This window comes from Pollachius pollachius (assembly GCF_949987615.1).
Source record: "Pollachius pollachius genome assembly, chromosome: 16".
NCBI lineage: Eukaryota > Metazoa > Chordata > Actinopteri > Gadiformes > Gadidae > Pollachius > Pollachius pollachius.
In genome coordinates, this window is record NC_136949.1 from 2445686 (window position 1) to 2465920 (window position 20235).

Sequence of the window (20235 nt, forward strand, 5' to 3'; positions counted from 1 at the left end):
TGTTAATGTGTGTATTAACCGATGTAAGTCGCTTTGGATAAAAGCGTCTGCTAAATGCCCTAATTGTAATTGTAATAATATTAATAAAACTATGTTATAATATTAACATATCAATTTTATAATATTAATATAACAATGTAATTATATTAATATAACAATGTAAGAATAATAATATAACGATTTAATAATATTAATATAATGATACGCTCCTTTAACCTCTGAGCCTTGATACCCCAGCTTTAACCTCTGAGCCTTGATACCCCAGCTTTAACCTCTGAGCCTTGATACCCCAGCTTTAACCTCTGAGCCTTGATACCCCAGCTTTAACCTCTGAGCCTTGATACCCCATCTTTAACCTCTGAGCCTTGATACCCCAGCTTTAACCTCTGAGCCTTGATACCCCAGCTTTAACCTCTGCTTTAAGTTCTGCCTTTGTAAGCTAAACACTAAGTCATCGGCGCAAGGCAGTCACACCACATTCAGATGGAATCAACTTTATTGACACACCACATTCAGACGGAATCAACTTTATTGACACACCACATTCAGAGAGATTCAACTTTTTTGACAGCAGAGTTTGCTTTGGTCAATTTGTCTTGATTGTTAATCTTTGATCTAAAGAATAAAAAGATGTCTCAGGGAATAAATATAATTTCTACTTTAATTGAATCTTGTTAGTTTTCAGTTGTTTTACAGATCAGCTCAGGTTGTTGTCAAAGACTATAACAAACTATTCCAATATCAAAGTAATATTCCAATATTACAACTATTCCAATATTAAAACTATTCCAATAATAAAACGATTACAATATTAAAACGATTACAACATTTAGACGTGACGACTTCTAAGTAGATATTTATCCTTTGCATCTGTGTATTCAGAACTTTTGATCTAAATAGCAAATATCTCAATACTAGGCATCATACTTCACATTACACTCATTCAAATAGTTATTCAAATCATTTAGATTCCAGGTAAATGCACTCATAATTTGTACTTCATGTGTTCTGTACACAACCTTTTTACATCCTCTATTCAAACACAGTGAGCTGCTCTTTCTTCTTCAAAGACTCTGATATGTACATGTCTAAAGTCCAGTTACAGCTTGTACTATAACTACACTTAAATAGGTTAAGGATAACTGAGTGAACTACTACGTAATTAACTAGAAGACGTTGGCTTTCCTCCTCCTCCTCTTCCTCCTCTGAAATACCACCTGCTCTCTTCATCACCTCCTGTTGGATAATTATACAAGGATGTTGAGGATAGCACCTCCACCTTCAACTACATTAGGCAGAAGAAAGAGAAACAACAATATATCTCTGTTGGTACAGTAAGGACTTTCATAGAACCAAGTGCCAAGCACTAACAATCGCTAGGTAAACCCATTCCCCGTACACAACAAAGATAGCTAGGATAAGATACTACACCATGCTAAGTACTATTTTTAAGTGCCAGGACATACAACACACAATAAGTGTGTACATTAAGTGCCAGGCCGTACAACATACAATAAGTGTGTACATTAAGTGCCAGGACGTACAACTTACAAAAGTGTGTACATTAAGTGCCAGGACGTAAGACACACAACATACTGCAGTTTCCTCGACAGTGACCAATAAGTCCATGTGAGGGCAGTCTTTCCCTCGCACATGAAGGAGCACAGTCTTGTTGATGCCTCTACCACCTTTTACACAATCACCGCCACCTCCAACTCCACCATGATAACCACCACCACCGCCAACACAGTCACCACTACCTCCACCATCACTTAGACCAACATCAACACCACATCAAGCCTCAATCCCCTACATCACCCTCCTCACCCACCTCAGTTCTTTAAGGTCTTGGTGGTGTTGTTACTCTTCTCGCCTGATGACGTCTGGGGAGCAGAGAGAGGGAACATTAGCGTCTAGATGTTTGGACATGGAGACGTTCTGCTGCCGGACCCGCTCTCACCTTGGCCAGTATGAGCTTCAGCACCTCGTCACGTACCTGCCGGCAAACCAAACACAAAGTCACGACCCCGTCAAAGCAGCCTAAGTATTGAGGCACTTATGTACAGGGAGACAGCATGGTCACAGCAACGGCGTTTGAATCCTACCCTTTGTTCCGCCAGAACCCCGGTGATGAACAGAAACAGACCCTGGAACAGAGGGCCACGATTAATGGAGACTCTAGTATCTACTCTAGTTAATAGTGTCATTTAGACACTAAGAAGGTTTCTTGGTTCCAAAGCGACTCTTATTTAATTGGGGTAGTTTATTAAGACTGAGGACAAGGTGGGGTGTGCAGCGTTTTGCCCATAGCTAGATTTCCTGGGGATTAAACCCAGGAGCTTTGGGCGTGGCGCCTGCCTCGACGCGGCAGTATCCTGTACAACTGTTCCCCTCTCACCTGGAAGGAATTGAGGATGGTGAAGGCGTAGGTGATGAAGATCATGAGGCCGGACTGCGTGAGTCCGTCGATGGAGGCCTCGTCGCTGGAGTCTCCCAGGAGCAACATGACAAAGCCCAGGATCCAGGTGAGGCCGAAGGCCGGTGTGAGGAACAGCATGACCTTCAGGATGCTCTTGGCGGTGTCTGCGTCGGACTTGTTGTCGTCGGGCACAGCGGTCTTGGTGAGCGTGATGATGACCACGCACATGGAGAAGAGGTTGGTGAGGACCACGATACCCACGGGCAGCAGGAAGGCGTGGATAGAGCCCTTCAGCAGCCCCTCGTAGGTCAGCCAGCAGGTCCCCTTCTTCCGGTAGTCGCTGCCCGTGTACTTGTAGTAGACGTAGGTGCTGCCCACGATGAGCATGGGCACGATGTAACCCACGATGCTGGACAGGAACATGAACACCCTCTTCCTCAGCGGGTTGAAGACGAAGATGAGCTGGTGGACCAGCATGACGCTGAGACACAGCATCCAGCAGAACATGGTGAGGAAGAAGAAGTGCTGGCAGATGGTGAACACCAGGCACATGTTCTCGCTGATCTTGTCGGGGAAGGCGGAGGCCAGGAAGCTGAGGTCGGCCAGCAGGAGGCTGACGGCGATGTTGATCAGAGAAGTGTGGCGGAAGTGCGAGAGGTTGCTCTTGACGACGGCCGACCACACCAGCGCCTCGATGATGAGGAAGAGCAGCAGGGAGCAGATGGACACGCCCAGACCCAGGTAGGTGAGCTCGTCCAGGAAGGGCAGGATCAGGGTGGTTTTGGACATCAGGGCGGAGAAGGGCGTCAGATGGCTGCACTCGCAGATGGTTTCATTCCCGTTCACGCTGGTCATCAACTGACAGCCCTCGCCAGACCACTGGTGGGACGTGATGTTCCAGAACACGCATTCAACTTTGTTGAACTCCGGGTGCTCCATGGGGAAGTTGAGCTTGATGTCGATGGCCTTGCTGCTGCTGTTCTGCAGCGTGGCCGACACCACCAGGCTGGCCGTCTTGCTGTTCTTGTTCTTTCTGGGCAGCTTGTAAGCCAGGTTCTTCACGGCCATGGTCTTGAGGATGCCCTCGCTGTTGTTCACGGCCACGTCCACACCGAACACCATCTGGCGGCAGTCCTCCTCCTCCACCTGGCAGATGACCAGCTTGACGTTGTCTGAGTCCTCGCCCTTGCTGTTGTTGGCCTGGATGTTCTCCACCAGGCCCTCCACCGACTCCAGGTATTCTGTGGACATGGTGTTCTGGATGCTAATGTTGACGGCCTCCCATGATTGGTTCAGCATGTTACTGGCCGCATTGATCAGATTCTGGAAGAGGAGGGAGGAGGATATCAAGTAACGCTCACCTGGTCCCAGTGGGATTACCTTTACATTCAGGGTGTTTAGCAGACGCTTTTATCCAAAGAGACAACAAGTACATTTGTCGGAAGAAGAGGAAAAACAATATATGGCTGTCAGAACAGTAAGGATTTTCATACAGTGCCTTGCAAAAGTATTCACCCCCCTTGGCATTTTTCGTGTTTTGTTGCCTCACAACCTGGAATTAACATGGATTGTTTGAGGATTTGCATAATTTAATTTACAGAACATGCCTACAACTTTGAAGATGTTTTTGTTTTTTTTATTGTGAAGCAAACAACAAATAGGACAAAATGACAGAAAAAGTCAATGTGCATAACTATTCACCCCCCTAAAGTCAATACTTTGTAGAGCCACCTTTTGCAGCGATCACAGCTCTAAGTTGCTTTGGATAAGTCTCTATGAGCTTGCCACATCTTACCACTGGGATTTTTGCCCATTCCTCCTTGCAAAACTGCTCCAGCTCCTTCAAGTTGGATGGTTTGCGCTTGTGAACAGCAATCTTTAAGTCTGACCACAGATTTTCTATTGGATTGAGGTCTGGGCTTTGACTAGGCCATTCCAACACATTTACATGTTTCCCCTTAAACCACTCAAGTGTTGCTTTTGCAGTGTGTTTGGGGTCATTGTCCTGCTGGAAGGTGAACCTCCGTCCTAGCCTCAAATCACGCAGAGTGGTACAGGTTTTGCTCAAGAACATCCCTGTATTTAGCACCATCCATCTTTCCCTCAACTCTGACCAGCTTCCCAGTCCCGGCTGCTGAAAAACATCCCCACAGCATGATGCTGCCACCACCATGTTTCACTGTGGGGATGGTGTTCTTTGGATGATGCGATGTGTTGGGTTTGCGCCAGACATAGCGTTTTCTTTGATGGCCAAAAAGTTCAATTTTAGTCTCATCAGACCAGAGCACCTTCCTCCATACATTTTGGGAGTCTCCCACATGCCTTTTCGCAAACTCAAAACGTGCCATTTTGTTTTTTTGCTGAAAGTAATGGCTTTCTTCTGGCCACTCTGCCATAAAGCCCAACTCTATGGAGCATACGGCTTATTGTCGTCCTATGTACAGATACTCCAGTCTCTGCTGTGGAACTCTGCAGGTCCTCCAGGGTTACCTTAGGTCTCTGTGCTGCCTCTCTTATTAATGCCCTCCTTGCCCTGGCCGTGAGTTTTGGTGGGCGGCCGTCTCTTCGCAGGTTTGCTGTTGTGCCATGTTCTTTCCATTTGGTTATGATAGATTTGATGGTGCTCCTGGGGATCATCAAAGATTTGGATATTTTTTAATAACCTAACCCTGACTTGTACCTCTCAACAACATTGTCCCTGACTTGTTTGGAGAGTTCCTAGGTCTTCATGGCAGTGTTTGGTTAGTGGTGCCTCTTGTTTAGGTGTTGCAGCCTCTGGGGCCTTTCAAAAAATGTGTGTATATGTACTGACAGATCGTGTGACACATAGATTGCACACAGGTAGACATCATTTCACTAATTATGTGACTTCTGAAGGTAATTGGTTGCACCAGAGCTTTTTATGGGCGTCATAACAAAGGGGGTGAATACATATGCACATGCCAAATTTCAGTTTTTTATTTCTAAAAAATAGTTTTATGTATATATTTTTCTCATTTCACTTCACCAACTTAGACTATTGTCTTCTGATCCATCACATAAAATTCAGATTAAAAAAATATTGAACTAAAGGCTGTCATGTAACAAAATAGGTAAAAAGCCAAGGGGGGTGAATACTTTTGCAAGGCGCTGTAGAACCAAGTTCCAAGCACTATCAATCACTAGGTTAACCCACTCTCCCTTTACACAAAGAGATAGCTAGGTTAAGATGCTACACCATGCTACGTACTATTTTTAGGCGCAAGGACGTACAACATACAATAAGTGTGTACATGAAGTGCCAGATTGTGTACATTAAGTGCCAGGACTGCTTCAGGTCCGCCAGGTTTAGTGGTTTGTAAGGGATAGCAAACGCCAGTGTTGAAACACTGATCCCCGTTCGCAGCGTCCCACTCACAGGGAACAGCTGGTCGTTGAGCACCACGTTGCCCGAGGCCTGGGCCATCGTGCCCAGGATGCTGATGCCCGCGCTGAGGTCAGCAAGGTCCTCCTTGGAGCCCGTGTTGTGGATGGATCCGTTGTTCAGACTCCCGAAGATGCCCTCAGCTGCACTCTGCGTCGCGCCAAAGCCTTGTTTGAAGTTCTACCAGACAAGTTTCACACGTTTTATTTATGTTTTAGGTAATGTTTTTTTCAAGTTTCTATTTCTTTTCTTAAGTATTCCTTTTTTTCAACTAGTACTAGTTGAAGTTAGGTTAGAGATGGTTAAAAGTACTAGTTGTAGTTAGGTTAGAGATGGTTAGCAGTACTAGTTGTAGTTAGGTCAGAGATGGTTAGTAGTACTAGTTGTAGTTAGGTCAGAGATGGTTAGTAGTACTAGTTGTAGTTAGGTAAGAGATGCTTAAAAGTACTAGTTGTAGTTAGGTCAGAGATGGTTAAAAGTACTAGTTGTAGTTAGGTTAGAGATTTTTAATAGTACTAGTTGTAGTTAGGTTAGAGATGGTTAATAGTACTAGTTGAAGTTAGGTCAGAGATGGCTAATAGTACTATAGTACTATTAGCCATCTCTGACCTAACTAAAACTATAGTTGTAGTTAGGTTAGAGATGGTTAATAGTACTAGTTTTAGTTAGGTCAGAGACTGTTAATAGTACTAGTTGTAGTTAGGTAAGAGATGGTTAATAGTACTAGTTGTAGTAAGGTCAGAGATGGTTAATAGTACTAGTTTTAGTTATGTCAGAGACTGTTAATAGTACTAGTTGTAGTAGGTTAAGAGATAGTTAGTTACATTAGCCTCGTCCAGGGCCCTCAGCATTTCTGTGGAGATGCACTGGAAGAAGGGCTCCATCCAGGCACGGCCATCACAGGTGCGGGACACGTAGCCCTCACGGCCCTCGGGACACGTCCGGTTGAACACTGAGTTCCCTTCTGGGGTCCGCGGCCACCAACTGAGGTCCAGGAACTCTCCCTTACAGAACGGAGTGCCAGCTAGGAACACCAAGAGGGAATACTACAAGTTATACTACAGGTAATGCTACAAGGTATACTAAAGGTAATACTACAAGTTATACTACAGGTAATACTACAAGTTATACTACAGTAAATGCTACAAGTTATACTACAAGTTATACAACAAGTAAGACTACAAGTTATACAACAGGTAATACGTAAGGGATAATGCCCGATGAGGCACCCGACTTCGCAGAGGCAACCGTCCTACGCGACACCTTAGCAGGTGTCCGTATATCAAGAGTTAATGCACAACCCACAGCCAATCAGAATCGAGCATTCCCCCAGACCGTGGTATAATACAAGTTATACAACAGGTAAGAATACAAGTTGTACAACAGGTAAGACTACAAGTTATACTACAAGTAATACTACAGGAAAGACTACAATGTATACTACAACTGATATTACAAGTTACTCTACGTACTATCCTTCCCAATCCTAAAGCTGATTGCAGTGCCTTAAATGAACCACGATGTTTCTGTGATGAAACATAAAGTCAAGTTAAGGTTAAGGTTAGGGTTAAGGCTGTTTACGGTAGATGACCCCGATGTCCAGGCGGAGGGTCTTCTCCTGGTCCTTCTGGTTCTTAAAGGTGATGTTGACGTAGTGAGCTTCCGAGCTGGAGGTGCAGCTGATATCGACGTTGAAGATGTAGCGCTGTTCGTCTATCGACACTAGAGAGAGGCGCACGTTTACCTTAGTGAAGTGTTTAGGAGAATGTGTTCAAACAGTCGGTCTTAGCCGTGCAGTAGTGTCCTATTGAGGGTTTGGTAGAGTGGTCCGGAGTTTGAGTGTACAAATCTGGTTTCCCCTGCAGTACACTACTTAACACCCATAATTTGGCCTTAAATGAAGAGTACAACAGAGGCCCATTCGCTACCACACATATCCGCTCTTGAGCAGATGAGCTGATGAGGGCGTGGCACGTGTATGAAGGTATTATTGTAGCAAAAGTCTTTAGCACCTGTAACTGCAGATTTTGAATGCGTACACTAAAGTCACAGTAAATTTGAAGTTGTATATATTTATTTTGCATGTGTACTCTAACAGTACATTTGAAGTCGTAAATATTTTTTCAACCATTGTAAACACAAAATAGGGTCTATGAGTACGCAAGTCTGTGTTACAGGTGCACAAATCCTTTTGCTACAATCATTGCAGCGCAGTTGGTGCAAAACACATTCGCACACCCGTGTTTCATAATCTGAAAACATGCCCAAAATGTGTGCATTCGTAAACCCAAATTTTAAACTACTGCATCAGAAGTTGAACGCAATGTTGATTCAGCATTTTAATGAGCGAGCACAAGTCCATGGTTACAACTGCTAGAATCTGCTCCTGCAAGTCTCAGCTGTGGGTTTTTTTGCAGGTAGTTTTGCAACAGGTCTAGGTGGTACATGTGTAGCAAAAGTGATTTGTATCCGTATGAGGCAGGGCGTCCGTGGGCGGGACGAAAGTGCAGCACTAACCAATGAAAGTCGCCGGCAGGGGGTGCATTTTTCCAACTACACTGGGACCATCCAAGCAAACTCTTACTTTCTGGAGTATTGAAAGTAGACAAGAGGGCATTCTACACGACGGAGTTGGGTATCTTACATCATGTCAAATTAAATTACTTAGTTCAACTGAATTTCCCCAAAATTATTGCATTAACATGCCGCAAGTGTCCTTCAATGTATTTTAATGGTCTGCTTGGATGGTCCAAGTGTAGTTTGAAAAATGACGGCACACAGTCGCCAACACCCCCTGCCGGCGACTTTCATTGGTTAGTGCTGCACTTTTGTCCCGCCCACGGACGCTCTGCCTCATACGGATACAAATCACTTTTGCTACACTTGTACCACCTAGACGTGTTACAAAACTACCTGCAAAAAACCCCACAGCTGAGACTTACAGGAGCAGATTCAAGCAGTTGTAACGATGGACTTGTGCTCGCTCATTAAAATGCTGAACTGAATTCTATTGTATAGTTAAACCGTATACTTAACAGTATATTTATATTTTGTACTGTTCTTTCTGTTTTTTTATATATTAACAATAGGTTAAGTGAGTGTTGTACTTTGAGAGCAAAGGGTTAACCGAAGTCAAATTCCTTGTTTACGCAAACCTGCCCAATTAAGCTGATCTGAATCTGAATGAATAGTGGACTACATCGTGTTCATTATGTCCTGTTGCCCCATCATGGATAGCGGACTACATCGTGTTCATTATGTCAGCGATGGGGATTGAGGGAACCAGCCAGCTCCCTGGGGGGCAAGTGACTCAGCAGGTAGAGCGAATTGGCTGGTAACCGGGAGGTTGCTAGTTTGATCCCCGGCTCCTCCTAGCTGAGAGAGACGCCCCACCCTGACTGATCCTGACGAGCTGGCTGTCGCCCTGCGGGGCTGGCTCAGCTGTCCGAGTGTGAATGTGAGCATGAATGTGTGAATGTTAGGCTATACTGTGAAGCGCTTTGAGCGGCCACCGGTTAGAACAGTGCTGTATAGATGCCGTTTGTTTTCTCCCTCTCTGGAATAGGGCCACACGTCGCCCGGCCTGGGCCACGGGGGGGGGAGGGGTCTGCTCACCAACTGGCATCAGGGTGGCCTGCTCCACGTCCCGGTAAAACCATGTGACCTTGTAGTCCTCCGTGGTGGGGGCGATGGTGGTGGTGACCTTGACGGGCATCGAGGCGGAGTCCCCCTCGGAGCAGTCCACCATCAGGGGATCCATCACCATCTCGATGGGGTCGGGGAGCAGGGCCACGTTCAGTCCCAGCAGGGCCGTGTGCCTCACCGAGCCCTCCGAGAACTCACACTTAAACACGCCTGTGGGAACGTGCTGGCAGTTAGTTCTGGTTCTATCGTGGGTGTTCTTTAAAGGGGACATGTTATGCCAGCGGGTGTGTGTGTGTGATTAGCCATTACAAGCAGCTTGAAAATCTGCCTCTTCTGACATCACAAGTGGGCACGTCCACCTAGCGGTGTTTGTTTGCTAGCTAGCATCAGGGCGTGTCTATGAGCTGAATTAAACCGTCCCATCCTGCCCCCTACCTCACCTGCCCCGCCCCTTACCTGCCCCCCCCTGGGCGTCCCTCACCTGCCCCCCTCCTCACCTGCCCAGTTCCCGGTCACCCCATTCAGCGTGAGCCGGGTGCAGGCGGGCGTGCCGGCCTCGCAGCTGGTGAGCTGCGCCACGCTGCCGTTCCCCAGCTCGGCGAAATCCTCCCCCCGGCTCATGGTCCACATGGTGATGCTCAGGATCTCGTTGAAGGTGCAGGTCATGATGGGGGAGGCTTCGTAGCAGACAAGTGAGCCCGTGGAGGTCATCTCCACCAGCCCTGGGGGGGGGGCGGAACAGGTAGGGGTTAGACAGGTAGGGGTTAGACAGTACAGAGACAGGTCGTTAAGGAGCAGGTAGGGGTTAGACAGTGCAGAGACAGGTCATTAAGGAGCAGGTGGGGGTTAGACAGTACAGAGACAGGTCATTAAGGAGCAGTTAGGGGTTAGACAGTACAGAGACAGGTCATTAAGGAGCAGTTAGGGGTTAGACAGTACAGAGACAGGTCATTAAGGAGCAGGTAGGGGTTAGACAGTCAGACAGGTCACTAAGGAGCAGGTAGGGGTTAGACAGTACAGAGACAGGTCATCAAGGAGCAGGTAGGGGTTAGACAGTCAGACAGGTCATTAAGGAGCAGGTAGGGGTTAGACAGTACAGAGACAGGTCATTAAGGAGCAGGTAGGGGTTAGACAGTACAGAGACAGGTCATTAAGGAGTAGATAGGGGTTAGACAGTACAGAGACAGGTCATTAAGGAGCAGGTAGGGGTTAGACAGTACAGAGACAGGTCATTAAGGAGCAGGTAGGGGTTAGACAGTACAGAGACAGGTCATTAAGGAGCAGGTAGGGGTTAGACAGTACAGAGACAGGTCGTTAAGGAACAGGTAGGGGTTAGACAGTACAGAGACAGGTCGTTAAGGAACAGGTAGGGGTTAGACAGTAACTCACCGATGCTCTCCATGAGGATGGAGGCAGCCATGTCCATCTCCAGAGACTCGAGGACTTCCTGAAGCTTGGACGTCAAAAACACGGCGCTCACGTTGGCCACGAAGTCAGCGATGCTGTCGCTGAGGAGACGACACACAGCGGGGGGGAGGTCACTCAGTCACCGTAGAACCACCTTCGGAACACTTTGCATTGTGAAGACACTCCTTCTTCTCCGTCCTCAACCCCATCATCTCCAGCAGAGCTGTCCAGTCCCCTGGTTGGTGTTAATGGTCCTGTTCTACTGGTTCTGGATCTATTTAATAGCTACCGGTTAGTGTTGGTGGTTGCGTTAGCGTGAGGGTTAGGGTACCTCCAGTTTAGGGTCCTAAGGTGAGGGTTAGGGTGCCCTCTAGTGTAGGGTTAGGGGTTATGGGGTTAGGGTACCTGTAGTATGGGGCTATAGGGTGAGGGTTAGGGTACCTCTGGTGTGGGGTTAGGGTTAGGGGTTATGGGGTTAGGGTACCTCTGTAATGTGGTGACGTTCAGATTCTCAAAGCCGTTCAGCTTCCTCATGCCGGCGATGAGCTGTGAAAGGAGAAGGCGTGAGACAGGAAACAGAAGAAATCACATCGATATCAAGGCCAGATCAATCCTGATAGAGTTGGCTAAGGAAGAGTCGGACGCACCTTGGCTTCAGCCTCATCGTCCCACTGACCTGACGCCAACTCCACGGTGCCGACGATCTGAACTGGGGAGGGGAGCAGGACTGTGAGCACACGTCCCCAAAGCAGCCCTGTGTGCGCTGGAATGTGTGTGTGCATGTGTGTTTGTGTGAGTGCATGTGTGCGTGTGTGTGTGTGGGTTTGTATTCAGGACTGTGCATGTATATGTGTGTTCATGTGTGTTTGTTTGCGTGCATGTGTGCGTATTTGTGGGGGTGTTCATGTGCATGTGTATGTGTGTGTGTGTGTGTGTTTGTGTGTGTGTGTGTGTGTGTGTATTCACGTGTGTGCATGTGTTTGTGTGTGTGTGTGGGGGGGGAGGTGTTCACGTGTACACTTTTTATACGCAATGTTTTTTATATATGCGTTAATGTTAAACAATATAATAGTAAGAATAGCTAAGAAAAGTGTTTTTCGTACACATTATTTTTTCCATCAGAAGTGATTTATACTGTAAGTAGGTGATACCAAGGAACTGAGTTGCAAATTAGGCCTTTTTACACTGCCAAGCCGGTTCGGTCCCGGCTTGGCACGCCCTGCAATTTCACCGTCTTGCATGTGTGAAACCGAGGGGGTAAAATCCCCCGTCGTCACAGCGCCGGCTTTCTTGGTTCACTGGAGAAGTCAAGTTTCAAGTTTATTTTTAGAGCCCTTTAGAACAACAACAGTTGACCAAAGTGCTGTACAAATCAGCTATCGAGTTATAAAAACACAAGTATCATAAAAAACTATTTAAAGCACAAAAAGGACATAGACAATGATAAAACGTATGCAGAGAAAATGCAAGAGGAAATAAATGAGTTGTAGGAGGGATTTGAAAATGGGCACTGAAGGGGCTAGCCTAACATGAAGAGTGAGTTCGTTCCACAGTCTGGGGCCAACGACTGAAAAAGCCCGATCCCCCGCTCTTAGTTGGGCGAAAACGGATCTAACTGAGTATGACGAATGTATTAGATATGCAAATTTAGATATGTGACACAATTGACCGGCAAGCATACAAATCTACCCGCATATGGCATGTGGCTGGTTCAAATTTCCGTCCCTGGCATGAATGTGTGTGTACGCGTGTGTTTCTGTGCGTGCATGTGTGCGTTAGTATGTGTGAGTGCGTGCATGTGTGGATACGCGTGGCTGTGTGCGGGTGTGTGCTTGTATGCATGTGTGTGTGCATGAGTGCGTGCGTGTTTGTGTGTGCATGTGCATGTATGTGTGTGTGTGCGTACCTTGGAACTTTGGGATGCACATGGGTTCGTATCCCAGGATGGGCTGGGTGCAGGTGGTCTCGGTGCAGCAGGTGGTGTTGTAACACACGTCGTTGGTCCAGATGTAGCCCGGCCCGCAGTCACACTGCAACGTTTCGCCCAGCAGCAGGCAGTCTGCGCACAGGACGGCATCATGCACCAACCGGCTCCCCTTGGACTCACTCACCGGGTCGCTCGCCTCGCAGACGTTGGTTCAGGCTGGAATTCTAATTCTAGACAATAATTCTGAAAGAACGCGACGTTCGCCAATGCGGGTATGTCTGGAACCGATCATTTCGTTTTTTTTGGATTTCCACGTTACGGACGGACCTTCAACCAATCACAGGCTGAGCGCTGCGTTGGTCCAGTATTGGCCAACGCGAAGGTCAAGTATAGTATTATAAGTATAGTAGAAGTAGAAGTAATAGTAGTAGTATAGGAGCAGTGTGTTGTATTGTAGGAGTAGTAGTATTAGTATAGTAGCAGTGTGCTGTGTAGTAGTAGTATTAGTATAGTACCAGTGTGTTGTGTAGTTGTTGTAGTAGCAGTAGTATCTTGTAATGTAATGTAACTTTATTTGAACAGGGACAATGTACAAAAGAAACGTTAACCTTGTTTAGAGCAAGGAGAAGTGCATTGTACCAGAGTGGTGTTCCCAACACAGAACGTTACACAGTAGTTGTGTCAATTCGCAGGTTCCCCAATGTGATTGGTTGGCATTAGGTGGTGGGCATCTATTGGTTGTTCATGTAGGTATATTAGACAGAACGGCCACCAAAGGGATCTCTTGGTACTCTGCACGACCAAGATAACAAGTGCTGGTTGTTACCGTGGAATCCAAATAAAAGATTGGATTAAGTCATCAGTCTGCCGTGTGCACGTCAACTTCTTCTTAAACAACTTTGTCTTAGAACTATACAGAAACCGAAATACAACAACCAGGTTTTAGCAAACTGCTATTTTCCACCTGTAGTCCCTGGGCAGGTAAGAACAATAAATACTACAAAACTAAACAAGACACCAAAATATCTAAACATGGGATTAAACATTAAAAGGATAGCAAGATACAATAATACAGATACATAGGATAAAAAAAGTTTACGAAAAGCACTACATTGCATATTTTACAAAAAATATACCCCTATCCTACTAGCACTATAAAACATTATATGTGTGCAGGTCTGTTGCGTGAGAAGCCAAACCTTTGGCCGACGGGAGAAAGCTTGAAAATCATTACTGGTTAATAGATCTGTTGGGAGACTGTTCCACTGTTTAATCCCTACAAAAGATTAAACAGTGGAACAGTCTCCCAACAGATCTAATAACCAGTAATGATTTTGCATTAGATTTTCTTACGAAAGAGAAGGACGACTTCCCTCATGTGGTTTTACATTGTGCGATTCTGCATTTTCCCCTAAATGTTGACCTAATAGTAGTAGCAGTGTGTTTTGTAGTAGTGGTAGTGTGTGTGTAGTAGTATAGTAGTAGCAGTGATTTGTGTAGTAGTAGTAGAAGTAGAAGAAGAATAGTAGCAGTGTGTTGTGTAGTTGTACAGTAGTAGTATTGTGTGTGTAGTTGTATAGTGGTAGTGGTAGTAGTATAGTAGTAATGTGTGTGTACTAGTAGTATAGTATTAGAGTGTGTGTGTGTGTAGTAGTAGTATGTAGTATTATAGTAGTAGCAGTGTGTTATGTAGTTCTTTAGTAGTAGTAGTAGCATTGCGTGTGTGTGTAGTAGTATAATAGTAGTATGGTTGTAGTAATAGTGTGTAGCAGTATAATAGTAGTAGTAGTAGTGTAGTAGTAGTGTAGTAGAAGTGTGTTTTGTAGTTGTGTAGTTGTATAGTAGTATAGTAGTAGTGTGTGTGGGGCCCCACCTGACACCACTTCCATCTCCTGGATGCTGACCGGGTGTGTGCCAACGTCCAGCTGGGAGTTGTTGAAGGTGGAGAGGATGGAGGCCGTCGTCAAGGTGATGTTGCTCTCCACCATCAGCTCCGCCACAAACAGATCTGGGGACAACACCACAGTCTGTCTGTCTGCCTGCCTGTCTGTCTGTCTGACTGTCTGTCTGTCTGTCTGCCTGCCTGTCTGTCTGTCTGTCTGTCTGTCTGTCTGTCTGTCTGTCTGTCTTCAAACCCAGGTGCCTATCAAAATAAACACCACACAATGTCACAGCTAAATAATGGAACTGCATTAAAAACTAGAAATGAGTGCTGTAGTGCAAGGTGAGGTTTCAGATATGTTTTTGTAAAGCCACATAGTTTAAGGTGTGAAGAGTTGTTTAATGGCTTAAATCAGGTGAGGGATTTGAACAGAGTCTAAATGGAGTACAAAATGTAAACATCCACACCATTTATAAAATTTAAAATGGTGGAGTTAAACAATTAGCTGATATGATCAAGTTTGAATACATTTGAGATAGAATGTGTGTGTGTGTGTTTTGTTAGTAGCTTCATTACTAACAGTCACGTCATTGACCTTATTCAATCAGGCATATCGTTTCTGTAGATAACGAGTGTTGCCAGAGTGACAAGTGTTGCCAGATCAGATCAGCAATTTCCCTATAAGAATGAGTTTCATTTTATACATATTATCGTGTTATATGTAGCATAGTTTTATATGTAGTATAGTCTTATACATAGTATAGTGTTATATGTAGTATAGTTTTATATGTAGTATAGTATTGTTTTATACATAGTATCGTGTTATATGTAGTATAGACTATACTTATGTGTAGTAAAGTATAGGATAGTTTTATACGTAGTATCGTGTTGTATGTAGTATAGTATAGTGTTATATGTAGTGTTATATGTAGATAGTTTTATACGTAGTATCGTGTTGTATGTAGTATAGTGTTATATGTAGTATAGTATAGTTATATACGTAGTATAGTGTTATATGTAGTATAGTATAGTTGTATACATAGTATGGTGTTATATTTAGTATAGTATATTTGTATACGTAGTATAGTGTTATACATAGTATGATATAGTTGTATACGTAGTATAGTGTTATATGTAGTATAGTTTTATATGTAGTATAGTATAGTTGTATTTGTAGTATGGTGTTATATGTAGTATAGTATAGTTGTATACGTAGTATAGTGTTATATTTAGTATAGTATAGTTTTATATGTAGTATAGTATAGTTGTATACGTAGTATAGTGTTATGTTTAGTATAGTAAAGTGTTATACGTAGTATAGTGTTATATTTAGTATAGTATAGTGTTATACGTAGTATGGTGTTATATTTAGTATAGTATAGTGTTATACGTAGTGTAGTGTTATATGTAGTATAGTTTTATTGGTAGTATCGTTCTGAACGTAGCGCAGCGTGGAGTTAACCTACCTCCTGAAACGACCTGGTGAAAGTAGGAAAGAGGGAATCATTAGTAATCTCCTTGTGATGAATGTTTAATAATTGGTTATTGTTATAAAGTATTGGTCTTGGTTTGTTGAATATTGCTTATTGCTTATTAATTGTTGATCATTCATGAATTGTATTTATTATTAGTTATTTATATTGGTTGTTGATAATCGGTCCTTGCAGATTGTTGTTTGTCATGATTATTTCTTATTGATTATTGTTATTGAATATTTCTTTATGGTAATTGGTTATTATTCCTGATCATTTATTTTTGGTTGCCTGTAATTGGTTATTGATAAACGATTCTAGGTTATTAAGTAACGATTAATGATTATGGAAGATTGGTAATAATAAGTGTTACCTGGTTGTAGATAAAGACGGTTCCCAGAATGATCAATACTCTGCACAGCATGGTGGCCTGAGAAAACACACACAACTGTCACACAACTTAATACACACTATACACTTCTAATACACACCTGTTACACACTTAATATACACTATACACTAATAATACACAACTGTTACACAATAATGCACACTATACACTTCTAATACACACCTGTTACACACTTAATATACACTATACACTTCTAATACACAACTGTTACACAATAATGCACACTATACACTTCTAATACACACCTGTTACACACTTAATATACACTATACACTTCTAATACACACCTGTTACACAATAATGCACACTATACACTTCTAATCAACAACTGTTACACAGTAATGCACACTATACACTTCTAATCAACAACTGTTACACAGTAATGCACACTATACACTTTTAATCAACAACTGTTACACAGTAATGCACATATAACTGTTATACACCTGATAGACAATAATTAACTTATAATGCACACAGGCCTGCATTAACTGCCATTGGGCCCTGGGGCTGAGAGTGTTCGAAGGCCCCCTGAGAGGGGATCTTACGATGAAGATTTTTGGGGGGGGTCAAGTGACCACTGGGACCAGCTAGTGGCCCAGCTTGTGTCCCCCTTTTTTATTGGCTCATGATAGGCTTCTGATCTTTGTAAGCCCAAAACCAAAAATCACATTGTCTTGGCCCTACGCCGATCGGGGGGCCTATCATGAGCCAGTATTCATTTATTTATTTATTTATTTTACTGCAGCTCATGATAGGCCCCCTGATAGTCGTAGGCCCTGGGGCTTCATCCTGGGTAAGCCCGTGCATTAAGGCGGCCTTGAATACGCACCTGTTACGCACTTAATAAACACTAAGGGCGCACTCACATACTAGGCCATCTGTACTAGGCCATTCCCACACTAGGCCATCTGTACCGTGCCCAAGTCCGTTTCACACCTATACCGTGCTCAAGCCTAGATCGTTTGGCTAGTGTGAGCACGCCAACCGTACTCAAGTCCACTTCAATTCCGTGGCCTGGGCACACTTGGGAGAGGTGTGCTCAGGCCACGGTACAGATGCCAATGAGCCGACACGCGCACACGCACGGCTACGCAACCTGAGCTGGATGACGTATAGTCCATGCGAACCTTTTTTCCCATTAAACAATAAACATGACGGCAAGCGGTTCAGTTGGTGCGACAGCCTCGTAAGGACAGTTCCTCTGCGTCTCTCTCGCAGATCGCACCATCTTTCAACGTCTTTGTTTAATACGACTGCATCACCCTCTCTCACATGATCAGCAGCTCGCGGGTTTCACTTTCTCTCAAGTTAGAAGTTAACTGCTCATGATCATATCGCTGCGTTGTCTCTGTGGAGACAACACCGAAACCCTAGCCCCCCCCCTGGAACCGCGGAGCCGTCGCATTTACAACAGAATGAAACCCAATAAACCACCAATGTGTGCAGGGTCCGGGAGGGTAAAATCGGGGTTCTAGCTCAAGCAGCTAATTGACCTCGGGAAGTGTAAACGCGCGGACCGTGCCGCGAAAAAGGCGTGCATAAAACGGCCTATTTGGCAGCGTAAAACCGCTCAGTGAGAGGGGGCTGTGTCTGAGTAGAACGGCTCCAAATAAGCAAAAAAGTCAGTAAAGTGTCAACTGTGTTCTCTGCGTTGTTCTACTAAGCAGCGGACGCCTGGTGGTGACGTATTACGGCGTGGTGACGTATGTACAAGAGGCAACCGTAGTCAGGCCCAGTTGAGATTGCCTAGTGTGAGCACAGCCCAGCGCACAGCAGGGGGCGGGGGGGGCAATCGTACTTCGGACAAAACTGACTTGGGCACGGTACAGATGGCCTAGTGCGAGTGCACCCTGACACACCAAAGCACTTCTAATGCCCACTAATAGCACCTATTATTGTGTGTTTGCGGGAATGTGTGTGTGGTGAACCCCTGATTTGCATGGCATTGTATGTGCACCATGACCGACATCTGCCCCGCTCGGCGGGCTCTGACTTAGAAATCATACAGAAATAAGTCTCCAAGCACGCTTCCTACCAGCTTGTCTCCTATGTGGGAGCCATGCTTCCTACCAACCCTGGCTCCAATCTGTTTTGTGGAAAGGCAGCATTCCCTTGTAATATTATTGTTATTATTATGTATTATTATACTCCCCATAATCCAACCTCACGAGGACGCCTCTTCATAACCCTAACTCCAGCACTCTGATCGCAGTCCCAGCCAACGTTGAGGCGAAATACATTCATCCACAGGAAACCTTCAGCGATGCCTTTAACCACACCTAGCTAGGATCTTTCCTTTGCTTCCTACCCAGGGCCCTATGCCCTAAAGGAACCTAGGGCCCTAATGGAACCTAGGCCCTATAGGAACCTAGAGGTACCTATCCGTTTCTTCAGAGGAACCCTTAAGAAACCTTTAAGAGGTTTAAAGCAGATGATCACTTTCTGAAATGACATCTGAGGCCTCACATTTCAATGTCTGACTATCACTACGATCGATCACATTCCCAATGCAGTACACCATAATGCTACAGTATCAGCATCACTGTACAGTACTCATTACAGCATCATACAGTATCAGCTTCACTCTACAGCACTCATTACAGCAGCGTCTCTACAGTATCAGTATTACCTTGTTGTATGACTGTACAGCCTTGTTTGTGTGCTGTTGCCTCTCTAACCTATCATTTCTCACTGCCCCTTTCCCCTTCCCCCCCTAGAAGCTTGTGCTTTTTGTCAGGCCATCACTGTAAATAAGAACTTGTTCTTAATGATCTGCCTGGTTAAATAAAGGTAAAATAAAAGCATCACTATACCGTGCTCTATGTACCAAACTGCTGCCGGCCGGTACACCGGCAGTGAAACATTCAGTCCACAATACTCATAACAAGTCTACTTGTTCCCTGATCCTTAAGGAGGGAGATGTTTGAAGAGGACCTACCGGATGTGGAGGTTCCTGGGGCGAGCAGTAGAATCTCAGCCGGTGTGGTAATGCACAGATCCGGAGCTCCTCAACTGTCCGGCTGACGTGTGTCTGTCCTCAGCTGCTATTTGCATGGTTAATGCCCTCTATGCTTTCCAAGGGGAGTGACTGACTACCTTTCCATGTTCATTTGTTTACCAAATGAGTCCCGCTCCTTCAGACTTTGTCTCCTCAAGATCTGGGCTCCTACCTCACCTCCTCAGATCCTGTTTCCTTGAGACCTCGTCACTTAAAGACCTTATGTCCTTCGTTTCCTTCTGACCTTGTCTTCTTAGAAGATGTCATGTGAGGATTCTTATTGGTCGGCTTGATAGTTTGACCAAAGCCACGCGTCTCACTGTGGGACGGGACCCAAACCGTCCGGAGGTCGGAGCGCAGTGTGAGATCCCCAACACACCGGAACGTTCTGCTTCCCAACACACCGGAACGTTCTGCTTCCCAACACACTGGAACGTTCTGCTTCCCAACACACTGGAGCGTTCTGCTTCCCAACACACTGGAGCGTTCTGCTTCCCAACACACTGGAGCGCTCTGCTTCCCAATACACTGGAATGTTCTGCTTCCCAAGGTGCAAAAGTTCCCTTCAGTTCAGGAAAGCAACGGTGGTTCCTCAGTTTAACAGCCGTCAGTACGGAGCCGTCCTCCATGTCCCCTCGGTCCCACTCTGTCCCCGTTCCTCCTACAC

The 20235-nt window shown here is 45.1% G+C and overlaps 1 protein-coding gene across 2 annotated transcripts; it reads right to left on the bottom strand.

Moving 5' to 3' along the window:
* Nucleotides 1-565: 565 nt before the first annotated feature.
* adgrf3b (adhesion G protein-coupled receptor F3b) lies at nt 566-19618 on the bottom strand. Of its 2 annotated transcripts, none has more exons than XM_079753898.1 (18): nt 19509-19618; nt 16529-16585; nt 16150-16162; nt 14675-14809; nt 12781-12933; nt 11522-11583; nt 11359-11420; nt 10857-10975; nt 9965-10189; nt 9438-9677; nt 7404-7544; nt 6647-6846; nt 5817-6002; nt 2399-3742; nt 2106-2147; nt 1961-1996; nt 1832-1883; nt 566-1236 (listed from the first exon to the last, which is right to left on the bottom strand). In XM_079753898.1, exons 2-17 carry the CDS (start codon nt 16577-16579, stop codon nt 1833-1835), a joined length of 3060 nt encoding a protein of 1019 aa, XP_079610024.1. In that variant the 5' UTR covers nt 16580-16585; nt 19509-19618; the 3' UTR covers nt 566-1236; nt 1832. The 2 variants fall into 2 exon arrangements, with proteins under 2 accessions (XP_079610024.1, XP_079610025.1); XM_079753899.1 differs by having other exon boundaries at nt 566-1285.
* Nucleotides 19619-20235: the final 617 nt, after the last annotated feature.